The 23,246-nt window shown below is 43.7% G+C and overlaps 2 protein-coding genes across 2 annotated transcripts in view; one reads left to right on the top strand and one right to left on the bottom strand.

The window, feature by feature from the left end:
* The window catches only part of DDX10 (DEAD-box helicase 10), a 167,335-nt gene extending 160,236 nt beyond the window's left edge, over window positions 1-7,099 (bottom strand). The window contains exons 1-2 of the mRNA XM_053385784.1: window positions 6,788-7,099; window positions 1,002-1,062 (exon numbers count right to left, since the gene is read on the bottom strand). Coding sequence (XP_053241759.1) covers window positions 1,002-1,062; window positions 6,788-7,084 — 358 coding nt within the window. The 5' untranslated portion in view covers window positions 7,085-7,099. The remainder of the gene's footprint in view (window positions 1-1,001; window positions 1,063-6,787) is intronic.
* Window positions 7,100-11,613: 4,514 nt separating this feature from the next.
* The window catches only part of EXPH5 (exophilin 5), a 54,478-nt gene continuing 42,845 nt past the window's right edge, over window positions 11,614-23,246 (top strand). The window contains exon 1 of the mRNA XM_053385779.1: window positions 11,614-11,924. The gene's annotated coding sequence lies outside the window, so the exon portion shown is untranslated. The remainder of the gene's footprint in view (window positions 11,925-23,246) is intronic.

Genomic DNA, 23,246 nt, shown 5'->3' with positions numbered 1-23,246 from the left:
AAGTCTAAGGACCACTGCCCTAGCTTGTTCTTTTAACACAAGGGTAGCCAACATGGTTGCCTCCAGATGTTGTGGACTACAACTCCCATCACTCCTGGCTGCGGATCATGAGTGTTACAGTCCACAACATCTGAAGGGCACTTCAATCTCTATCCAACATGTGAGAAGGTTCATCTGAACTTCCCATCCTCCAATTACCTGAGATGAGTAGAGAATGATTTCTTAACAACTAAGAGATTTTATAAACTGAAAAAAGACCTGAGAGGTGGGTGGCTGCAGTTTCAGGGTTTCAGAATGTTAAAAAAAACTGAAGGGCATTCATACTGGTAAATATTTATGTGAATCGCTTTGCAAGCCTGTGTATCAAATACGGCTATAGTCGAAGGCAAAGAACATTCACTAGATCTTGCACATGGTTCACCATGTGTAATCAATGTGCAAGGGCCCAATTCACCCCATATGTGCACCTTAGAAGTGTGCATTTGTCACACATAGCAAACTCCGCATGGGATTCTTGCAAGGCCCTACACCGTGGGGGGAGGTGGGAAACTGGATCTCTCCCGTTGTCCAACTGTATCTCTCCACATGCAGTTGATCCTCAACACTTTGAGGCAGCGATGTCACTCAAAGTTATTAACGAGTTAAGAATATTAGTGCAGAATATATAATTATATGAAGTTGACACGTACCCTAGGACACCAATTAAGGGTATCACACATTAGGAAAACTGTTGGAAAAGCAATACATAATTGGAAAGCAACAGTTAAGGTATTGCTGGGCATGTGGTGATTCGTTAGATAATATGCTTTCTTCAACCGGCTAATCATGCAGGCTTGTACATAACTGCTGCCAGGTTACTTATAGGCAAGTAAAAAAAAAAATCACCCCTATGCAACTAAGAAGGGAACGTTTGTAAAATATTTTTGGGAGCAGAAAATGCCTGGCATACGTTTGTAGGCTAATAACTGCGACAGAGATTCTTGCTAAAATATTGTGCTTACCTTTCAGTGTTTTCTTAGATAATGGAAAATCCGAAAATCTTACAACCTCATTTGCATTTATCTGAAAATAAGCAAAGAAAAGTGAAATCTGAAAGGATCTCATTTAGATTATCGAACAAGAGGATCTGTCAACTCAGTCCCCTCTCAAATTTCTTAATTACACAGAATTAGCTGCCGTGAGAGAGATTCTCACATCAGAGTTGAAAAAAAGAGTTGCTGGTTTGTCACAGTTTATTTAGGAACAAGCAGCCTGCTAGTGGCACGCTGCACAATCACCCCTCCCCTGAAACAAGGGGAAGGCACAAACCAAGAAGTCACAATTAAGTGTGGCTTTCCATGTCAGTCAAACCCAACACCTGGTTTGTTGCTCCTTAATAAACTAGGGATCACTAGCAATCTTAGACTGCAGTCTGTCAGTGGTTTTCGACTTCCTGATTCTCAGGCCAGGCCAAAATTGCAGTTCCCTACTTAATGGCTACGGGACATGGATGGTGCTGTGGGTTAAACCACAGAGCCTAGGGCTCGCCAATCAGAAGGTTGGCGGTTCGAATCCCCAGCTCCTGCCAACCTAGCAGTTCGAAAGCACGAAGTGCAAGTAGATAAATAGGTACCGCTCCGGCAGGAAGGTAAACAGCATTTCCATGTGCTGCTCTGGTTCACCAGAAGCGGCTTAGTCATGCTGACCACATGACCCGGAAGCTGTACGCCGGCTCCCTTGGCCAGTAAAGCGAGATGAGCACCAGAGTCGGCCACGACTGGACCTAACGGTCAGGGGTCCCTTTACCTTTTACTTAATGGCTGCGTAGCAACCCTTGGAAATGTAAGGCCAACATCTTGGGGGGTAAATATGGCAATCAAAAGGAATACTGTATAACACTTGCCTTGTTCCCAGAGGCCACCTGTTCCTGGTTTGTACATATACCCCAGACATCTCACTTCAATCAAAGCCATCATCTAAATATACCTACAGTAACAGCATCCAACTCTAATATTCACAGCTTCCCTGAAAGTAATGAGATGAGAGGGTGCACGTCTTATGTGTGATTTTTTAATACGAAGAGGAAGCGATGCCATCGTCACATTTTTCAACCTGCTACTTCCCTCCCCCAAAATGAGGTGTCTAATTTGCATTAGGAGTCTATCTGCAGAGATTTTTAAAAAGCTGATTACAGATCTGCCTCGCTTAGAACTCTTGATGCGCACATCTATATCTTCATTACAAATTTACCTAATCATTTCTACTCTTGGGATATATATATATATATATAAAGCGGCTGCTGTTTTTGCACTCCACAGGTTTCTCTCAGCACTGCTCATGATGCCACAGTTTCAAAATGGTATTATTGCCATGCAGAGCAATCATCAAAATGGAAATTAGTCACATAGCTTTTAATTTCAGTGGGAGCTTTTTTTAAAAAAAAAGTCTGTCTCAAAAAAAAGAGGTGTTGGGTTCAGGGAAGGGATGTTTCAGAATCACATTGGCTGAGAACATACTGGCTTCAATAACTCTGTACATGAAGAGTGGTGGAAACTAGATCTTAAAACTTAAAATTTACAGCTTGTTATTTAATAAGAGAGAATTTTATGAAAATGCAATACAGTGGTACCTCAGGTTAAGTACTTAATTTGTTCCGGAGGTCCATTCTTAACCTGAAACTGTTCTTAACCTGAAGCACCACTTTAGCTAATGGGGCCTCCTGCTGCTGCCATGTCGCCGGAGAACGATTTTTGTTCTTATCCTGAAGCAAAGTTCTTAACCTGAAGCACTATTTCTGGATTAGCGGAGTGTGTAACCTGAAGCGTATGTAACCTGAAGCGTATGTAAGCCGAGGTACCACTGTACAGGTGGTATTTGACCCCTGTAAAGTTGGCAAAAATCAATAAAACCCATAATAATAAGTGTTTGGGATGCAAAAACCAAGCAGGAACCTTCTACCATATGTGGTGGGCATGGCATGCCAAGAGATAAAGAAATTCTGGGACATGACCTATGAGGAATTGAAAAAAAATTATTAAGAACCACATTTTACCAAAAAAACCCCGAAGCATTTCTTTTGGGAATTTTGACAAACAATTTCCCTAAAGATAAAATAAGACTATTTTTCTATGCTGCGTCAGCAGCAAGAGTATTGGTGGCTAAATATTGGAAGGAGGAACACATACCCACCAAAGAGGAATGGTTGTGTAAGCTGAGCGAGTACTTGGAACTCGCAAAGCTGACAGATATAATAAGAGAGAAGTCAAATAAGACAGTTAAGAAAGAATGGGAGTACCTAAATAAATATCTGATGAGTCAAGGTTCAGCAGTGAAGATCTGGTTGTGTCTAGAATAGCCCTGCAAAGGTAAAAAGCTCCCTGATACCAAGATGAGGGATGTACTGAAATACAGATAAGTTGGTTTTAATTAGCGTATTTTTCGCCCTACAGGACGCACTTTTTCCCCTCCAAAAATGAAGGGGAAATGTGTGTGCGTCCTATGGGGTGAATGCAGGCTTTCGCTGAAGCCTGGAGAGCGAGAGGGGTTGGTCCGCACCAACCCCTCTCGCTCTGCAGGCTTCAGGAAGCTATCCGCAAGCCTGGGGAGCCCGCAGGAGTTCCTGCTGGGCTCCCATGGCTTGCGGAGAGCTGCCTGCATCCCGAAGCCTGGGGCACGCAGCAGAGCACACCCCGGGCTTCGGGCAGCTCTCCGAAGCAGCAAGCTAATAACTTTATTAAAAACCCAGATTTTTCATTTTAAGATTGAGCTAAATTTAAGATTGAGTTTGTTGTGGCGTTTTGAGAGTTTTGTTACTGAACAATTTCATTCTCTGCTGCAGCTATATGCTGCATTTTTATTTGTTTTATGGTGAAGAATTGCATTTTAATGCTTTCAACGTTACTGGAAGCTGCCCAGATAACTCTTGTCATTGAGCAAAACAGTAATATGGTAAATGTACTGTATTTTACGGTGTATAAGACGACTGGGCGTATAAGACGACCCCCCAACTTTTCCAGTTAAAATATAGAGTTTGGGATATACTCGCCGTATAAGACTACCCCTCTTCCAACGCACACCAAATAAAAATTAAAAAAACCAGTCTCCAGTCCAGCTCGGAAATCCGCTCCACTTCCCAGTGGCTTCTGGGGCTAATTTTCAAGTGTATTTCTGCTTCATCTAGAGAGCTTGGTGCCCTCTGATTTAATTTGCTGTCGTTTTATCCTTTGGTGGGGAGTTGCTGCAGGAGCTGCTGCTGTAGCCGGCGTATAAGGTGACCCCCGACTTTTGAGAAGATTTTCCTGAGTTAAAAAGTAGTCTTATACGCCAGAAAATACAGTAAATAAAATCGCTGTAAAAGGGAGCCAGCAAGCATGGGGAGCCAGCAAACAGGCTTTCTATCATGCACACAGGACAGGAAAAGGGAGAAGCAGGTGCACATGACCCAGCAGCAAAATCTCCTTCCTAGAGGAAAAGTCAAACTTCATCCACTTCACATGCTACAGGTAGGAGAGATCTGTAGTTGAAAGAGAAGAAAGTGCAGGAGGACCCATGGATCATATTAGTAGTAGTAGTAGTAGCTGAGGCTGCCGAACAGACTCTTAGGCTGGGATGTTGCTTACAGGGTCTTGTTGGTGGGGGCTGTTGCTGTTAAAAGATATGAATTGTTTGTATCTATAGTACGATTTATGTTGTTCAGCTTGGTGGTATAGTTTATTGCTGTGTTATTATTGTTTACGACTACTTTCGTTATGTTTTGAATTATGTTTTTCCCCATGTAGTAAGTTGCCTCAAGCATGCCTTTAACTACGGAAAGGTGACATACAAATAAAATGATTTATTGATTGAAACATACGTTTTGGGGGGTGGGAATTCCACCCCACATCCCATCAGCAAATGTGGCAAACAAGAGGGGAAAAATATATTAGCTACAACCCTGTGCTTTAGATTTCGCTCACGTGTTACAGAAGACTGGCCACTACTATTAAACACTAACACCTTTCACAAAGAAATTGCACAATTGTATTGTTCAAAGTATTTGCGTGTGTACATAGACCTTCTTGGTTCACAACACAAAGGCATGCAAGCCCAAGGAACACCAAGTGCTCTATCACATTTTTATATTATTGCACCCACCTCCAATCTCCGAGTGACGCAAGAATCCAGGGGTTCCAGGCACCTAATAATAGTATTTTTTTTATTTATACCCTGCCCGTCTGACTGGGTTTCCTCAGCAGTGCCAAGCAGTGTTAGAAACTGAGATATGAAAGCTAGGAGCTAATTGGCACCTTAAGCCTAGGCTAGGACGCAACAACGGAATGTCTAGGCGCACTTTTTAATAACAGGAATACAAAGCAGAAAATGAATGAACTACAGCTAAAATATATTCATTTTTCACATGGTCTAGTTTTTCTCCTGCCCACCCTCTTAATATTCTTAAGAGGGTCAATTCTCCAGTCTTCAGAGAGCAGCTGGGAGTGGGGAGGCAGAAAAAGGTTCTCCTTTCCTTCCACTTTGCAGTTTTAATCCGAAATCTTAAGCCCAGTACTGCACCCAAAGCTCAGAAACTGCTCGCGCTAATGAAATTCCCTGCTGCAAAACACTAGAATAAGGGGAGTTTCAAACACTGGTACCAATCAGTACCCCCAAAAACTAATGTATGTGATCCAATCTGTATTTCTACTTCCTTAATAGGAACTACACTCCATCCTTCTGCACCCTCATCTGAAACAAGGCCAGGGAACCCCAAGGAACACCTTTTCCAACCCTCTACACTTCATGTCATCAGACATCCTGTTTTGAGTCCATCTTCCAATGGAGGCAAGCCAGGTTGGTACTAGCACTAGATGCCCTGCCCAGGGAAGTCTGCCTGGCCCCCAACATCAGCATATGTCTTCCAGTAACTGCTAAAATGTGGCTTTTTACATTTCTATTGCTGTTGGTGGAGGAGCATTTATTAGCTACTGGTCCCCCCCCCCCCTTGTCTTGTAGAACACTTAAAACATTTCAGTGTGTTATAAAAGGTAAAGGGACCCCTGACCATTGGGTCCAGTCATGGCTGACTCTGGGGTTGCGGCGCTCATCTCGCTTTATTGGCCGAGGGAGCCGGCGTACAGCTTCCGGGTCATGTGGCCAGCATGACTAAGCCACTTCTGGCGAACCAGAGCAGCGCACGGAAACGCCGTTTACCTTCCTTACCTATTTATCTACTTGCACTTTGATGTGCTTTCGAACTGCTAGGTTGGCAGGAGCAGGGACCGAGCAACGGGAGCTCACCCCGTCACGGGGATTTGAACCGTCAACCTTCTGATCGGCAAGTCCTAGGCTCTGTGCTTTAACCCACAGCGCCACCCGCTTTGTCTTCTGGAACACTTAAAACATTTCAGTGTGTTATATTAGTATAAAAATAATTTTATTTGCAGAATATGGATAGATGTCTTTTTTCCAAATCAAGTTGTTGTTTTTCGTTCCCCAATGCATTTTTTATCAATAAAAAAAATAATCAGCGAGCAAATTTTTATTCTTAAAGTGTGGCCCGGGGGGGGGGCAGTTTGAGAACCACTCCAAAACACATTTGGAGCAAGCCCCCTCCTCCCCCCAAAGGATCCTGGGTGCTGTAGTTCCTCAACACCGCGAGGGGTGCCAGAATCCTTTGAAGGAAGGGGTGCGCTTTCAAAGCACCCTGCGCGCCCAGCTGCCTTCTCTCGCGGCTCAGACCATTCGTCCATCTAGCCCCGTACTGCTTGCACTGACTGGCAGCGCCTCTCCAGGGGTCTCTCCCAGCTCTACTGGGGGGGGTTTCTGCCCTTACCTGCGAGTAACTCTGCTGCAGCCTGGCGATGCCTTCCTTCTCCACCTCCCAAGCGGGGCGCTTCTGCTTTTGGCGCTGCTGGCGCAGCCGGTCCTTGCGCTTGGCGTAGTTCTTCTTCCAGCGCTCGAAGTTGCGCACCGGGTCCGCGCTGGGCCCACCGAAGGTCCCCCGGCTTTTCTCCATCCCGCCTCGGAAACAGCCGGCGTGGGGAGAGACGGCAAACACGCTTCCCGGCAGCGTAACGAGCGGCGGCCGGAGGAGGAGCCGGGCGCACGGAGAGCGCGTCAGCCTCACCATCTCCGCCCCACGGGAAGGGAAAACCCAACCCCTCCGCGGGCGGGAGAGGAGCCTGCCCTACGGGAAGATCCTCCCGCAGATCCCCAGATCTGCGAGGGAATCTGCCCCGCGTGGGTTTAATGCATCTTTTGATTAGTCCATTGATTTCAATGCGTCCAATGATTCGTTCCAAATGTTTGTCCTTGCGCTGGATAACTTATATTAAAAATGTACGGTATATTTCTATGCAGCACTTCCGTATTGGCCGCTTGGGCTAATGCTGCTCGTTTTTTAAATGCCGCTTGCTAAAAGCCACGAGAACAGGGGGCGGGGATGGCTGGGGCAGAAAGAGAAAAGAACGGTATTGTTGGGCAGGCAGCAGAGAGAGGCTTCATCTGAACCTAATTTTTGCTTTTTTGCCTCTCTGGAATTATATGGAGTTAGAAGGGATCGCGAAAGTCATCTAGTTCAGGGTTTCCCAAACTTTGGGGGGACTACAAATCCCGTGATCCCTGATCACTAGTCCCGGTCGCTAGGGATAATGGGAGTTGTAGTCCAACAGGAGACCCAAGTTTGCGAAACCCTGAACCCCTGCAATTTTTTTCCCAGCGTTGGTCTCGAACCCACGACCCTGAAATTAAGTCTTGTGCCCTATTGACTATCCAATCCAAACCTACTTTCACAAAATTTATACGCTGCTGCTTTATTGGAGGCCGGGAGAGAGAGAGAGACAGCAACCTCAAAGTGTTTTAAGCTCATCTCCCTGGGGATGTGTAACGTTAATAAAAAGGAGACTTCTGCTACGTGTTTTGAAAAACAGTGGTACCTCGGGTTACATACGCTTCAGGTTACAGACTCTGCTAACCCAGAAATAGTGTTTCAGGTTAAGAACTTTGCTTCAGGATGAGAACAGAAATCGTGCTATGACGGCGCAGCGGCAGGAGGAGGCCCCATTAGCTAATGTGGTGCTTCAGGTTAAGAACAGTTCCAGGTTAAGAACGGAACTCCAGAACGAATTAAGTACTTAACCCGAGGTACCACTGTAAAGCCAGCAACGTATGGCTAGCCCCCCGCAGGTTGCCTGGACCATTGTTGCCGTTCAATCACGTTTACCTTTGAGCTGAAGTTACATTTGTACAGTTAAAAACCACTAGAGGTCGTAACTCTTGCATATGTGTATAATACTCATATGAATGTGAAGCAGGCATAATAGCTGACAGAAGTGACTTGAGCTTTGGGTTTCCAAAACCTGAGTTGAGGTTTGGCGTATATAGGATGACAAAGATTAGCTCTGTACATGTGCAGAGTGCCTTTCCTGCAGCACTCATCCCAATTCAACCTTGCAGTCTTAGAAAGGTTGCCCGTTAAGCTTCCCCCATGTACACAGAGAAGGAAAACATCAGCTTATCATGCTCATTATTTTATGGGAAAGCCTATGATAGCATGCATAAGGTATCGAGAACTGCTGAGATCCTAGCACCTGAAATCCGGAAGAAAACTATTTATAAACTTTTTTCCATCATGGGCTCTGAAGGCGCCATATATAATAATAAAGATAAATTTTGTTCCAGAGAAACCAACTGGAGCTATTGTGGACCATAGGGGATCACATTTGCATGGTTCTGATCGCGGCTTTCAGCTACATTAGTAAAGAAAGTGTTTTATATGCATTATAACACTGTGACACCAGATGGCGCTGTGGAGTCCCGTCTTTTGCCAACATGATTTTCCTTTACGAAGCTTACGAGCGTTTTGCTGAAACACGTTTTTTGATGTGTCTAGATCCAGCCTTTCTTACAATGCAGAAAGTTAAACTATATTTAACTAAACTTCCAGATGGGAATCCAAGGCTCTGTACATGCATTTTATTCTAGAACCAATGGAAACAGAGTACTTGGGTGTGTTTTTTATGTAGTACAGTGGTACCTCGGGTTAAGTACTTAATTCGTTCCAGAGGTCCGTTCTTAACCTGAAACTGTTCTTAACCTGAAGCACCACTTTAGCTAATGGGGCCTCCTGCTGCTGCTGCGCTGCCGGAGCACAATTTCTGTTCTCATCCTGAAGCAAAGTTCTTAACCAGAAGCAATATTTCTGGGTTAGCGGAGTCTGTAACCTGAAGCATATGTAACCCGAGGTACCACTGTACTCACACCATCTAGATCTATTGCATATTTCTGGCTCTGAAAAGTGCTTCTTAAGCAACTGGTTTTATTTCCAGAAGAAAAAGCCCATTGCAGATTGAGTCAGCATTACCCTGCCATCATGGGCGTAGCCGGGGGGGGAGGAGCTGCCCCCTCCTAAATCAAGTAAATAAATAAAAATACTTAACTAAAAGCAGAAATTGTAGAAAGATTTTGACAGATTTTTCTGAGATCAAAAGAAAGTAATTTAAAATAACTGTTTTTGAGACATTTCATTCCGAATCTTCCAAACAGAGGATGATGACAGGGGGGTGTCCTGCCCCCCCCAACATAAATGTTGGTTTTGCCCATGCCTGTGGTGAGTCCGCTTGAAAACAGATGTAGGTGTGGAGCAAGATCACAGTAAAGATCACTTCCTTCTTCATCTACCTGGGGCACCCGCAGGGAGGAAAAGGTAGTGATAACCTAATCAAAGAGAGGCATCTCAAATGCATATCAAGTAACCACACCCACTCATGGATGCCAGGATCTAGAATCAACCTAGATTGACATTGAGAACAAGCATGAATGCTTTTGCGTGGAGAAAAATACATGTTTGTGCTACAAACAAGTTAGTGTGTACACAGCTTTGGTCACATTTGAGTGGGACATCGTGTTGAGAGGCTTTAAGATGTATAGATTGCAAAACACTACACATACATATGCACCGTGATTAATAGCCAACAGAGGCGCCATGTTGCATCTAACATTGGGGAGGGCGTCACATGTGTGTGACATTACACACTGGCACACTGGGCTCCTCAGGATCACGACAGAAAGCTGGACCAACTGTTCTACTTTTGATTAAGCAAGATTTTCCCAGTCTTCAGACCCAAATGTTTCAAATTAATTCATTTTCCTTTTCACAAAAAAAGTCCAAAAAGGGGTTCTCTTAAGTACAGTGGTACCTCGGGTTAAGTACTTAATTCTTTCTGGGGGTCCGTTCTTAACCTGAAACGGTTCTTAACCTGAAGCACCACGTTAGCTAATGGGGCCTCCTGCTGCCACCAGAGCACAATTTCTGTTCTCATCCTGAAGCAAAGTTCTTAACCTGAGGTACTATTTCTGGGTTAGCGGAGTCTGTAACCTGAAGCATATGTAACCTGAAGCGTATGTAACCCGAGGTACCACTGTAATGTTACTAATCAAAGTCAGCAATGTTTTTTCTCTAATCAAGCATACCGACAATCACTTTATTTATTTACTTACTTACTTACTTACTTACTTACTTACTTACTTACTTATATTTATTAAAGTTCTATACTGCCCTTCATACGAGGACCACGGGGCAGTTTACAATATAAAAACGCAAAACACATAACGTAGTAACAAACAATAACCCCCACAGAAACAGTTAAAAAGACCATAGATTGTTTAATTAACCAAAGGCCTGTGAGAAAAGATTGTTGCCCGGCACCTAAAGATATGTAACAAAGGCACATGGCAAGCGTCCCTGGGGAGAGGATTCCACAACTGGGGATCCACCCACCACAGAAAAGGCTTGTTCTTGTGTTGCCACACTCCAGACCTCTCATGGAGGGAGCACACAAAGGGCCTCCTATGATGATCACTGGGTCAAGGTCAATTCATATGGAGAAAGGCAGTCAAAATAAGTCTTTCTGCCTTTGTCCACTGTAATCATATATTGAGAAATTATTCCATAGTTCTTTTCTTGTTATGTATTCATTAATTCACACCCAGTTCTGTATCTTCCGTTCCCATTTCCTGTTGTGTTTTCCCATCCTTATTTGAAAAATTGGTCCTTTACATTTCTTCCATTCTTTTTTCCAATAAAAGCACCAGAGGCTTGATAGCTTTTTCCACTAAGTTCGCTCAAAGTTGTACACAGAGCGCTTTCTCTCTCTGCTCTATCAATGTCAGATCAGAATGCCTCACTTATCTATGGCTTCATTCCATTCCTCCAACATCACAACTCCACCATTCTCTCTGTTCAAGTTGACCTGACGTGAGCTATTTAGGGACAGTGATTCATCTATTCTTTATGGCGAAATTGCTCTAGCAATCCAGGTTTGGCCACTGCCTATGCTGGCTGGGGAAGAAAAACCAAGCTGGGGGTTCAATATCACAGGTTCCCCTCTCCTCTAATCCACCTGAGCCTTCAGGTTAGAAATGAACGGCTAAAGCATATTCTATCATTCAAAAACTCATAAAGGCTCTCAGAGTGGCATGACATGACATTAATTGCAAATAAAATTTGAAAGAGCTGGTAGAAACTTAATGCATGATGCTGAAAAAGCTGGATTAACCTGAAATGAATGTCTACGTACTGCTTCTTAAATATTCTCTTAAGAAGCAACAACAGACTCCAGTGCCACTTTATCGAAACACAGATCTGTTTCCTTAATCATATTTTCCACAGTAGCAGAAGCCAAACCCATTGATTCATCTCCTAATTGCCATTCTTACGATGACCTACTTTTGCATTGTCTTAGGGTGTTGCTCCACCCCGTTCTTTCTCTCCCATGTCTCTTAATACTTCCTGTTTGTGAGTCTGTTTAATTCAATAGTTTCAGCTTTTAAACCATGCCAAGAAGAGCTGAATATTGATGGCAGACATACTGCACTACGGATATCTATCTGATGGGGAAAGAAGTACAGAGAAGACCCAGCTTGACTTCTGCAATTTGATTTCTGGATCTTCATGAAAGACATGGAGAAAGGTTTGTTCTAGTTCCTTTTCTAATGTATCCCCCAGAACCTAAGAAGCTGGGTTAAGACTTGATAAGTACTAGAAAGTAAGAATATTTGCTTTGTAGGTTGAGGAAGCACCAGGAAAATAAAAGTCAGACCCTAAAATAAATCCATTGGAAGTTTCAAAAATGGTGATAATCATATTCTTGCAGCAATTGTAATTAAGTCTCCTCCTTGGAGCGACACTTAAATATTATGCTGACGTTTCAGCTGATATATATATATATATATATATATATATATATATATATATATATGAACCTGCTTTGTACTGAGTCATTAATCTATTTAGCCCAGGGCGATCTGATTAGACCCAGCTCTCCAGGTTGTTAAGAACGCATATTTCCTGGCCTTCCCGAAAATGTTTTGAGTCGCAATCCTAAGAACTGGATGGGATCCTCTAGATGGCAAATATGCATTCGGCCACTGAGCTATGTACCCCCCCCCCAAAAAACGTAGCTTAGCTGTAGCAAATATTATCTACATTATTTTCCCTTCGGTGTTTGACCAGCAGCCCACATTGGTTTGTTCCCAGATGCCATTCAGGATTTTGTGGTTAAGCAACCGCATTGGCTGGTGTGGTTAATTTAGCAATTGTTCTTCATGCTTTGCAACCTGATGGCAATTAGAGGTCTTGAAATTATATGGTATTCTCTGAAGAGGGCTCGGGTCATTAAATCTCATGGCCTTTCCTAGTCTTCTTCTTCTCTGGTTGGTCACTACCACACAATTAATATATTTAGGCTACCTATGCTAGTTTCTAATACAATGGAAAATGTCATGACTGGATGGATGGATGGCAGTACCTTGAACCAGAAGTTGCAAGTTTACCTGTTTAAAAAGTAAAGCCGTCCTGGGTCCATTAAACAAGAATGAATTGATCTTTACTGCCATAGCACTCGCTGTGTGTGTTTTACATTAGTTCATTTGATACTGTCAAATATATGATACCAAAATTCAGTGTATTTTAATTGTTTTGGAGACTGAGCAGTTGGATTTGCAATTTCAGATTTAAATAAACGAAGTAAGCGCTGCTTATGGCCATCCAATTTTTCGGTACAGTACAGTGTTCGGTCTGGTCAAGTGCAAGTAGATAAATAGAAGGTGGGAAGGTAAACGGCGTTTCCGTGCGCTGCTCTGGTTCGCCAGAAGCGGCTTAGTCATGCTGGCCACATGACCCGGAAGCTGTATGCTGGCTCCCTCAGCCAATAAAGCGAGATGAGCGCCGCAACCCCAGAGTCGGTCACGACTGGACCTAATGGTCAGGGGTCCCTTTACCTTACAGTTTCAGGGAATTTGGTTGTTTTGAATCGTTCCATGTGTGAATACATAAACAACAATATTACATCCATGCCACCAATCAACCCACATTAGGGAAGGGTTTGCCGGAGTATTCAAAACAGAGGTGTGTGGCTAGCTGCAGTATTGAAAGGCAAGGAGTGTATAAGTAATGTGCTAGTTTGTCCATGAAAGCTGATAATGATGCATAGAAACCCAGGAACATCAGGGTAGTACTGAGTACATGCATGATCCAAGCCAATAGACATTTCTGAAAAAATGAAATGAAAGGTGGCAGAGCACATACCACGCTCAGCATCCCCAGTTGCTGATCAGGTAGCAATAAAGCTAGTGACAACTTTTGCAGGAGACCTGGCAAAGCTACTACTAGTTAGACTACAGCAGACAAAGGCCACATTGTCCTAGATTAGGCTAGCTAGGTGGGGAAAAGAGAACAGGGCTCCTGTACCTTTAGCAGCATAGATCCTGCGTTTTTCCTCATCAGTTGACACTTGTTCAAAATAGAGTTGATTGGAATAGGAGGAAGGGAGACAGGAAACCAACTCTTAAAAGATGCCAGTTAACACCCAACCCACAAGCCAGTTCTTCTTCATGGAAAATTTAGGGTTGCATCCAGTTTCAGTCATTTTCAGAGGAGACCCAATGAAATTAATGGACACTGCTTAGCTCCACTAATTTCAGTGTATTTACCCTGAGTAGAACTTAATTGGATCTAACCAGTAATTTAAAAGAAGCTCGTGTTTGGAAGCAGAGACACAGCTCCTGGGAAAGGTAAATTTATTTTCAGGGAAAACATATTGGGTTCCATCCAGAACTAGGGTTGCAACTAAGATTCATTTATCTGGGAGCAAACTTCATTCAATGACGCTTTGGAGAAAACTTGTATAGGATTGTGCTGTAACTTAGTTGGATTTTGGCTACAGTCCTAACCTCTGGGCAACAGGGGTGAGCTTGATGGAGCTATACAGCCCTGTCACTCACACCAGCCAGATCAGAAGGTGCAGAGCAAAAATTGCCCATTTACTGTGCCAGCTCCCAGAACAGACCCATTGTCATTTGATTTGGGAGATGGTGCTGGCAGTAGCTTCTGCACCCCCTCCCTTCCCCATCTGTGTGGGCCCACTGGGGGCTTCCTTGAGATGACACTGCCAGGCAGGGCTGGGCAGAGGAACACCCTCACTTCATCTGTATGGTGGATCAGGGTTTGGAAGGCTTTGCCAGATCTCGTTGGAGTCAGTGGGACAGCTTAGTCATAACAGTTTAGTTCCCACCAAATAAATGGAACTCAGTTGTGGTGGAATCTTATCCATGTGATGCAATGCACGTCGTAGACAGCTGCCTGGAAACTGTAATTAGCTGGATTCAAGGACCAATAAACAGATACTGAATCCTCATAACACAAGAGCATAGAAGAATTGGTAGTCCAGAAATGAGGTAGGCCATCTGTTAATGGCTGGGTTGCACGCCCACTAAAGAAACGGGTGTGGAACGTGAGAGTACAGTTAGATCCAACCTTGTCACTGGGAGGCTCAGTGGCACAGTGTGTCTTTCCTTGGCTTTGGTTGGCCCTCAAGCTATGACCATTCCTGGACAGGGTGAACCTAGCCACAGTAGTCCATACTCTGGAAACCTGACTGGAATACCGTACTGTGCTGTATTTAGATCTGCCCTTGAAGATGACCCAGAAACTGCAGCTAGTGCAGAATAATGTGGCTAGGTTGCTAAGAGGAATGTGTAACACCAGTTCTAAAGCAACTATGCTGGCTCCCAATACTGTATACTTCCAGTCCAACTCCAAGCTGTTAGTTGTTGTTGTTGTTGTTTAGTCATTTAGTTGTGTCCAATTCTTTGTGACCCCATGGACCAGAGCACGCCAGGCACTCCTGTCTTCCACTGCCTCCCGCAGTTTGGTCAAACTCACGCTGGTAGCTTCGAGAACACTGTCCAACCATCTTGTCCTCTGCCCTCAATCTTTCTGCCCCTTCATGGGTCACTGCCTTGCCGTGGCGAAGGGGCTTGAATAACTCAGAGAAGCTATGAGCTCTGCTGTGCAGGGCCACCCAAGATGGACAGGTCATAGTGGAGAGTTTTGACCAAACGTGATGCACCTGGAGCAGGAACCGGCAAGCCACTCCAGTATCCCTGCCAAGAAAACTCCATGGACAAAGACAACAGGCATATAAAAGCTGTTAGTAATAACTTATAAAGTCCTAAAGTCTAAATGACTTGGGAACTTGATATTTGAGGGAGCATGTCTTCCTCTGTTGTCCTGCCCAGCCATTACATGACAATGAGAGAGAGAGAGTCTTCTTTGCTGTGGTGTCACAGCTCTGAAATGCCCGCCCCTTGGGTGCCCGCCTGGTGCCTGTGGTGAGTTCATTTCAATGCCAGGCTAAGTCCTGGTTGTTTACTCAGGTAATGGGGCTTGTTGACTACAGTGCAGTATTGTTTTATCCGTTCAGCACATTTAGGGCTTTATCCCGGATTAATTATAACCGCAAAACAGTATTTATGTGCTCAATTGTTGCTTCATGCAATATGTATCCTGCCCTGAGATCAACTGATAAAGGGCAGGTTAGTACAATTTAAATGAAGAAATAAATTAGTGCCTACTCAAAAGTAAGCCCCGTGGAGTTCAGTGTGGTTGCAGTCTTAAACTGAAATCCTGCACTCACTCATCTGGGTTTAATTAACTCAATGGAACTTATTGTTCAACAGATATATGTAGGCTTACAATTAAGTGCCAGCAGGAATATCGCCTTAGCCTGAACCAACCCATTGTTTTGGGTTCCTGTTTCTTCAGTACATTCCAGTTTTGAGCCTATTACATAACTATTTTTTCACCTCATTTGACTAGGTGCAAATTATGGTTGTGCCTCACTAACAGAGATCAAGAGCTGCAAAAAGATGCAAACCAGCAATGTCAAAAGAGTGGTGAGGAAGAAAGTTGATAAGAGGCAAGAACCTATTTAAGTCAGTCCATATTTAAGCCAGTCAGAGAACCTATTTAAGCTAGTGTGGTGTAGTAGTTAAGAGCGATAGACTCGTAATCTGGGGAATCGGGTTCGCGTCTCCGCTCCTCCACATGCAGCTGCTGGGTGACCTTGGCCTAGTCACACTTCTCTGAAGTCTCACAGCCCCACTCACCTCACAGAGTGTTTGTTGTGGGGGAGGAAGGGAAAGGAGAATGTTAGCCGCTTTGATACTCCTTCGGATAGTGATAAAGCGGGATATCAAATCCAAACTCTTCTTCTTCTTCTTCCTCTTCCCAGGCAACCCTGGGAATCGTAGTTCTGTGGAGGAGGTAGTGATTTCTTTCAGATAATCTCATCACCCTTACCAGACTGTGAAACTCACAATTCCATGGCAGATAAACTGGTATACAATCAATAATGTTGATAGATACTTATGCCAAATGAAAAAATGGTGGGTTTTGCAGGTGGGAAATGTACCTGAGACCACTTCTCTGTGACCAAATAGGAAAAGGGGATTCTTCTATTCAATTATTTTCTATCGTATCCTTAGGGAAATGAACGAGAGCAGTATTTTGACCCTTGTTGAAACTGTGATGGAACTCACCTTTCTGTAAACAAGAATGGGAAATGTCATGTAAAGAAGGAGTTTACATTCCTCACAAACCACACCGACCTGTGTTACACCTGACATCATCGTATGTGACAACAGGTGTGTAGAAGGTAATTTAAGTGGCTACAAAGCAACCATCAGGAGCTCCCAATTGCTCCTTTGCCAGAACTCATGGGCAGTGACAGGAGAACTGGGGAAAAATTCACATTTGGCACCAATGTGCCCCTTAGCTTTCAGATAATAATAATAATAATAATAATAATAATAATAATAATAATAATAATAATAATTTTTATATCCCGCCCTCCCCAGCCGAAGCCGGGCTCAGGGTGGCTAACAACAATAAAACAGTCCAAAAGTACAGCATAAACAACACTCTAAAATCATTCATTATAAAATTAATTAAATTAATTAATAGATAGTACATGGGTAGACAAGTCTAAAAAGCCAGGGACACAAATTTCTGTGACCCTCTATCAGGTATGGTGGTTCATTTACCAGAAGTAATGCATTTAGTGTATACTCAGTTCTGATCAAACGAAGACTCCTACAGCAAAATATACATCAGAAGGCTTAGTTTAGTCACTACTAATGTATACCAAAGATTTCTTAAATATTTACCTTTCTGGTAGTCAGCAGTCATAGGTGGCCCATGTCAAATATTTATAATTGCTGGTAACAGGACTGTATTGCCAGACTAGGCACTAGAAAGCTATCACATTTTATTCTTGCTCGCTTAATCTTTCTCTTGCAGAAGATCTACATCCATTCAAATGTCCTTCTTGCACTGTGGGGATTGGCAGTAAATATAATATGATAATGATCCATGGGTCTATTGTGGCTCTGGCCAGGGTAAAACTGAGAGAACAAATTCCTGACTTCTTGTTGTTGTTTAGTCGTCTAGTCGTATCCAACTCTTCATGACCCCATGGACCAGAGCATGCCAGGCACTCCTGTCTTCCACTGCCTCCTGCAGTTTGGTCAAACTCATGTTGGTAGCTTCAAGAACACTGTCCAACCATCTCATCCTTTGTCGTCCCCTTCTCCTTGTGCCCTCAATCTTTCCCAACGTCAGGGTCTTTTCCAGGGAGTCTTCTCTTCTCATGGGGTGGCCAAAGTATTGGAGTCTCAGCTTCAGGATCTGGCCTTCCAGTGAGCACTCAGGGCTGATTTCCTTCAGAATGGATAAGTTTGATCTTCTTGCAGTCCATGGGACTCTCAAGAGTCTCTTCTAGCACCATAATTCAAAAGCATCAATTCTTTGGCGATCAGCCTTCTTTATGGTCCAGGTCTCACTTCCATACATCACTACTGGGAAAACCATAGCTTTAGATATACGGACCTTTGTCGGCAAAGTGATGTCTCTGCTTTCAGAACTCAGAACTAAAAGACAATGAGCTGGTTTGTACAATACACTAAATTAAATCTTAGCAAACATGTGGGATCTTGAAGAGGAGCTTGCAGCCATTTTTCTCCTTCCCAGGTTGAGAGCTGAACCACAAATCTCAGTTCAGACAACACACTGCCAAACCTTGGCTTAAAACAGCGCAGCATGGCAGCAAATACTACCAGGTAGCAAAGTGGCTGCAAACTCCTCTTCGGAAGCCTGCAAGGTTTGGCTCAAAGTGTTGCGGGAACTGGGCCAATACAAAAGTCAGGACAAAAACCTTGCAAATTTTACTTAAAATATTATATACCAAACTTAGCTTCTAAACACAATGATTATAATTGTATTTAGCAGCTAATTTTTGTAAACTGTGCAAGGATGCATTTTATTAAAAAAGATTTCCAGCATTTTATACCATTTTGCAATTATTTGCCAAGTAATAAATCCAAATTAGTGTTGCTAGTTTTTAAGGACTCTGTGTGCACCTGATACCTTTAACCTGCATGCTAAACAAAAATTAGTAGGCAGCTTCATATTAAGTGTCACGGTATTCTAAACCGTGGTACCAATTTTTAAATGGGGGAAAAAAATCATTTCATCTCAAAAGCAATGGCTACAATACATTCACAATGAAGTGTGAATGTGGGTGGGTACCATATAAGTGTGGGGTTTTTTAGGATTTTAAACGCATTCAGCTAGACAGAGTGATAATTCTTCTTTCAGACCTTCTTGCCCAATATGCAAAAGTTGGGAGTCAAGCCAGAATGGACAGCAGGATTGGCCAGTGCATGTTTTCTGAGAGTGCATAGAGGCAAACGCCTACACAGAACTCAGCTGAGAGAACAAACTGTTTTTTGTTAATAGTGGGAGTTATAATTATTGTGACTTTAGGAATAATAATTATCAGATGTGGAGTTACTGAGATCCTCCACCCACCCACCTTCCTGGTCAGCCTCTCCCCCAGGTTCCATTGCAATGTTTACATTCATAAGATATGAGAAGATACATACAAATGGATTTTTTCCTGGTTGGAGTAATGATTGGACCAGCTCTTGGCTGTATTGCATTTCATATATCATTGTAGTCATACACCCCATTAATTTATTTTTCCACAATGCTGTTTTTATCTACCTCGTGATTCAGCAGATCAGAATGCTCTTCAGAGGGCATCATTTTTTTAATGACCTACATTTCAACTCTGCCTTTTGTGATTTGGCATCAACAAAGGCTGGGACCTGCTGAAACTTTGCCCTTCCCTGGAATTCCAATTGCCTTCGGACATTTTAGATCATATTGGCTAAACTTATTTTTAGGGCAAGGGCTGTTTACCCATGGACAAGCTGATATAGCTCAGTTGGTAGAGCATGAGACTCTTAATCTCAGGGTTCTGGGTTCGAGTCCCACCTTGGACAACAAAAATCCAGTCCATTCCAGCTGTTCCACCAAGTATATGTGTTATGTTCTGAAGTTCTCACCCTGGGCCAGCAGGGGGATACTGTAGATAGTTTTCACTCAGGTCCACAAATGCAAATAAGGGATTGAAAGTGACATTCAGTGATTGGATAGTTACAGAAAGTGGTTACAGTTGCGTTGTACTGGAGCTCTATATAAGCAGGCTGGCTGTACCCTTCAGTTCAGTTCTGTTCTGGCCTGTGAATAAACAAGAGCTGTTTGAAGAATCGCTGTGTCGTCTGATATGTTCACCCACAACTTAACAATATGGGTGTTAGTGAGGGTTCTATCATACTTTATAGCTCAGGAGCAGGGACCTGAATCTGGCCAGCACCACCAATTTCTCATCCCTGCTCACTCCAATACAGACCTTCTCACATTGAGAAGGGGATTTCTAAGCAGGTTTGGCTGAGTGTGCTTCGAGGCCTTCCCAGGGAGCCTGTTAATGCAGGAAGGTGAGGATGGACCAGGCAGGGAGAGGGACGTGTTAGAGGTGGGGCATGTTCAGCCCCCTAGCTCCTCTGCGCTGCCCCTATGCTTTATTTGAACACATGAATAGGGCTAAGTGAGGTATTACTACATCCTCTCCCCTGACATGAGCTAGTATTGGGGGCTGGGGGGAAGTCCATATAAATTCATTCCAATTCACAGCACACCAATCCGGGAGAAATGCTTTGCATTTACATCCACACCACAGCGTGATTTTCTCCCTCCTAATTTAATGCATGGGTTTAATTAAACTTGCCTGGCACAATACCTGCTAATCTTCGCAGTTATCTCATATAGCAATTAATTCAAACAGGAACAGACTTGATCCTACAGTTCTTCAGCGCCTCTGGGCTAATTGCTGCAAGATCCTGCCGATTATTTTGGAACACTTTCTTGTACTCTGCCTTAATTTTTTAAAACATACCTTCCAGCTTTTTTTTTTTTAAAAAAACCCAACAACTTTGAAAACACTCGTTGAGAATGAGGGGGTTTAAAGTCTCCCACGCTATAGCACTGTATCTGAATGTGTAAGCAACGTAGCTGAAGAATTCTCACGTCTTCCCATTCATTAAAACTATATGTGTCAGCAGGACCTGCCACCAGCAACATTAAATTATGGCTGTGGTAACCATCCCAGTCAGGCTCCCCCCCCCCTTCTTTTTGGCCAGGTGCAGAGACTTTATGCATGACACACAAAAGAGCATCTTGGTTGCTTGACAGAATACAAGAGAAATCAAAATGACCACTCATGTTTATGTGTCTAAATGAGTCTGGGAAATATATCCAAACATGTTAGTCAGCTTGTGTGTTTTTTTTTTGGGGGGGGTAGTTTTAAAAGCAGAAGTCTTTAAGGAATATTGTCTCTGGATGAATAAGTTTCACAGCGGGGCATCAGAGGAGATGGCATTTTTAAAATGATGATTTTGCAGTTCATGAACCACTTCAAAGCAAGCTGGGAACAGCCTCTGTAGGAGCAGGACCTTGGAAAAACCATTTCACTTCATCATGCTTACCCAAACCAAGATGCTAAGGCAGCAATTGAAGCCAGAGAATGATTCCAGCAATACAACAACCAAAGGGAAGAGTCATTTGCCAGTTGCGTTATTTGTTACCTGTCAAAAAAAATATGATTTGGTTAGGGGATAAAGCCCCACAACCTGTTTTCAGCACTGAGGCTCAGATTTGAGCAACAAGGTCATCCAAAGAGACTCGTTCGTGTGCAGAGTGCCTTCCTATGCTGTGAGATGCAAAATCAGATCCAGTTGCACTATGTTTCTTACAGTTCAAAGACTCTCCCCACTGCCAGCATTATGTACTACTCACAAGTTGAGCTCTCAAAGCAAATTCAAATCCTGAAAACTACCAGCGTTGTTTTATCTAGTTCAGTGGTAGTTCCAAGCAGGGAAACACAGACAGGAGAGTGTCTTGATGCAGAGCGTGCTTGATGTGCCCAGCTTTATGCACAGGAGGCCTCTGCAGCAGGGATGGGAAATTTTTGGTCCTATAGATGCTGATGCACCTCCAACTCCCATGGCCAGCAAGACCACCAATCATATATTTTTAATTTATTTTTAAACACTGCTTGATTGCTAAAACAACAACAACAAATCAAAACGGTTTACAAAAAGAGCTTTTTAAAGGAATTTTTAAAAGGAAATCACAGTTGTTGAGCTTTTCTTGGAAAACCACAGGAGTAAAAATACCCCATATATTCTGCCGAGAGGGGGGTAGAACCTCAGATGATTGAGTATTTTTAATGTGGATCTTTCCCCCCGCTTGGCTACACCCATACTGGGTAGGCTTGTTTAAACAAAAATGTTTTTAGCAGGTACTGAAAGTGATCTCACGGGTTAACTGGTCCCAAGTTGTTAAAGGCTTTATACGCTGACATATACCTTGATCTTGGCCTAGTATCAGTGCAGATATCTGAACACAGGTATTATAACGCTATCAAGGGATTCAGCTACATTGGCAAAGAAAGAACGCTTTATATGTGCTGTTTATGCATTCTTACACTGTGACACCAGATAGCGCTGTGGAGTTCCGTTGTGCCAACCCACTTTCTCATACAAAGTTTGCAACACATTTAACTGAAACGCTTCTTTGATGTGTCCTAGATCCAGCCAAGGTCTGACTTCTGTTAGCAATTGTGCTGCACCATTCAGCAGCTTCTGCATCAAGCGCTAGGGAAGCCCCCCAAAAAAGCACATTGCATGTACCCCATTGCAGCTTTACAGGCCTACTACTGAATGCACACAGGCCAAGGACAAAACTAAGGGGCTACCCTTTCTGATGCACTTGTATTGGGACTGGTTAGAATGGAAGGAAAAGAGCTCAGCAGTAGATGGCTCCAGAGTCGACAGCAGGTATGGCCAAAGGGGGTCAATTAATTATAGGTTTGGCCCCATCCTCCTCTTTGCTGAATTCTACAAGATTGAGGAAGAGGAAGCCGAGAGGCAGCGTCACTCCCTGGGCTGATTGCAAGTAGACAGGCAAGGCGGGTGAGGGCAGACTGAGGTTGGGGCAGTGCCCCATAAGTCCTTAATTAGCCTGCCTCCACTTCTTACATTATCTACATTCTGAAAGTGCGGCAAGGCATGTGCCTGTATGCAAATGCAGATTTAGGGCAGAGCGACCAGTTCCGCCGCCCTGGGCGCCAGGCCTAGAAACCACCGCAGGGCGTCCCAACTATGACCTAGTAAATTGAGCAGAACAGAAGGAGGGAAGGGCGCCAAATTTTGGCTTCGTACAAGGCACCACTGACATCTGAAAGGCCAACGTCCGTCCCTGGCAAATTATATACCCTTACTTCCTTACTACACACAAGGGACCACTACAAGGGACATGGGGGGGGCGCTGTGGTCCAAACCACTGAGCCTCTTGGGCTTGCCAATCGGAAGGTTGGCGGTTCGAACCCGCGCAACGGTGACGAGCTCCCATTGCTCTGTCCCAGCTGCTGTCAACCTAGCAATTCAAAAGCATACCAGTGCAAGTAGATAAATAGGTACTACTGTGGTGGGAAGTTAAATGGCGTTTCTGTGCACTCTGGCACTCATCACGGTGTCCCGTTGCGCCAGAA

The sequence above is a fragment of the Podarcis raffonei genome, chromosome 4, assembly GCF_027172205.1.
Source record: "Podarcis raffonei isolate rPodRaf1 chromosome 4, rPodRaf1.pri, whole genome shotgun sequence".
NCBI lineage: Eukaryota > Metazoa > Chordata > Lepidosauria > Squamata > Lacertidae > Podarcis > Podarcis raffonei.
The sequence above is the reverse complement of the archived record's forward strand: the minus strand, read 5'-3'. Positions and strand labels throughout refer to the sequence as shown.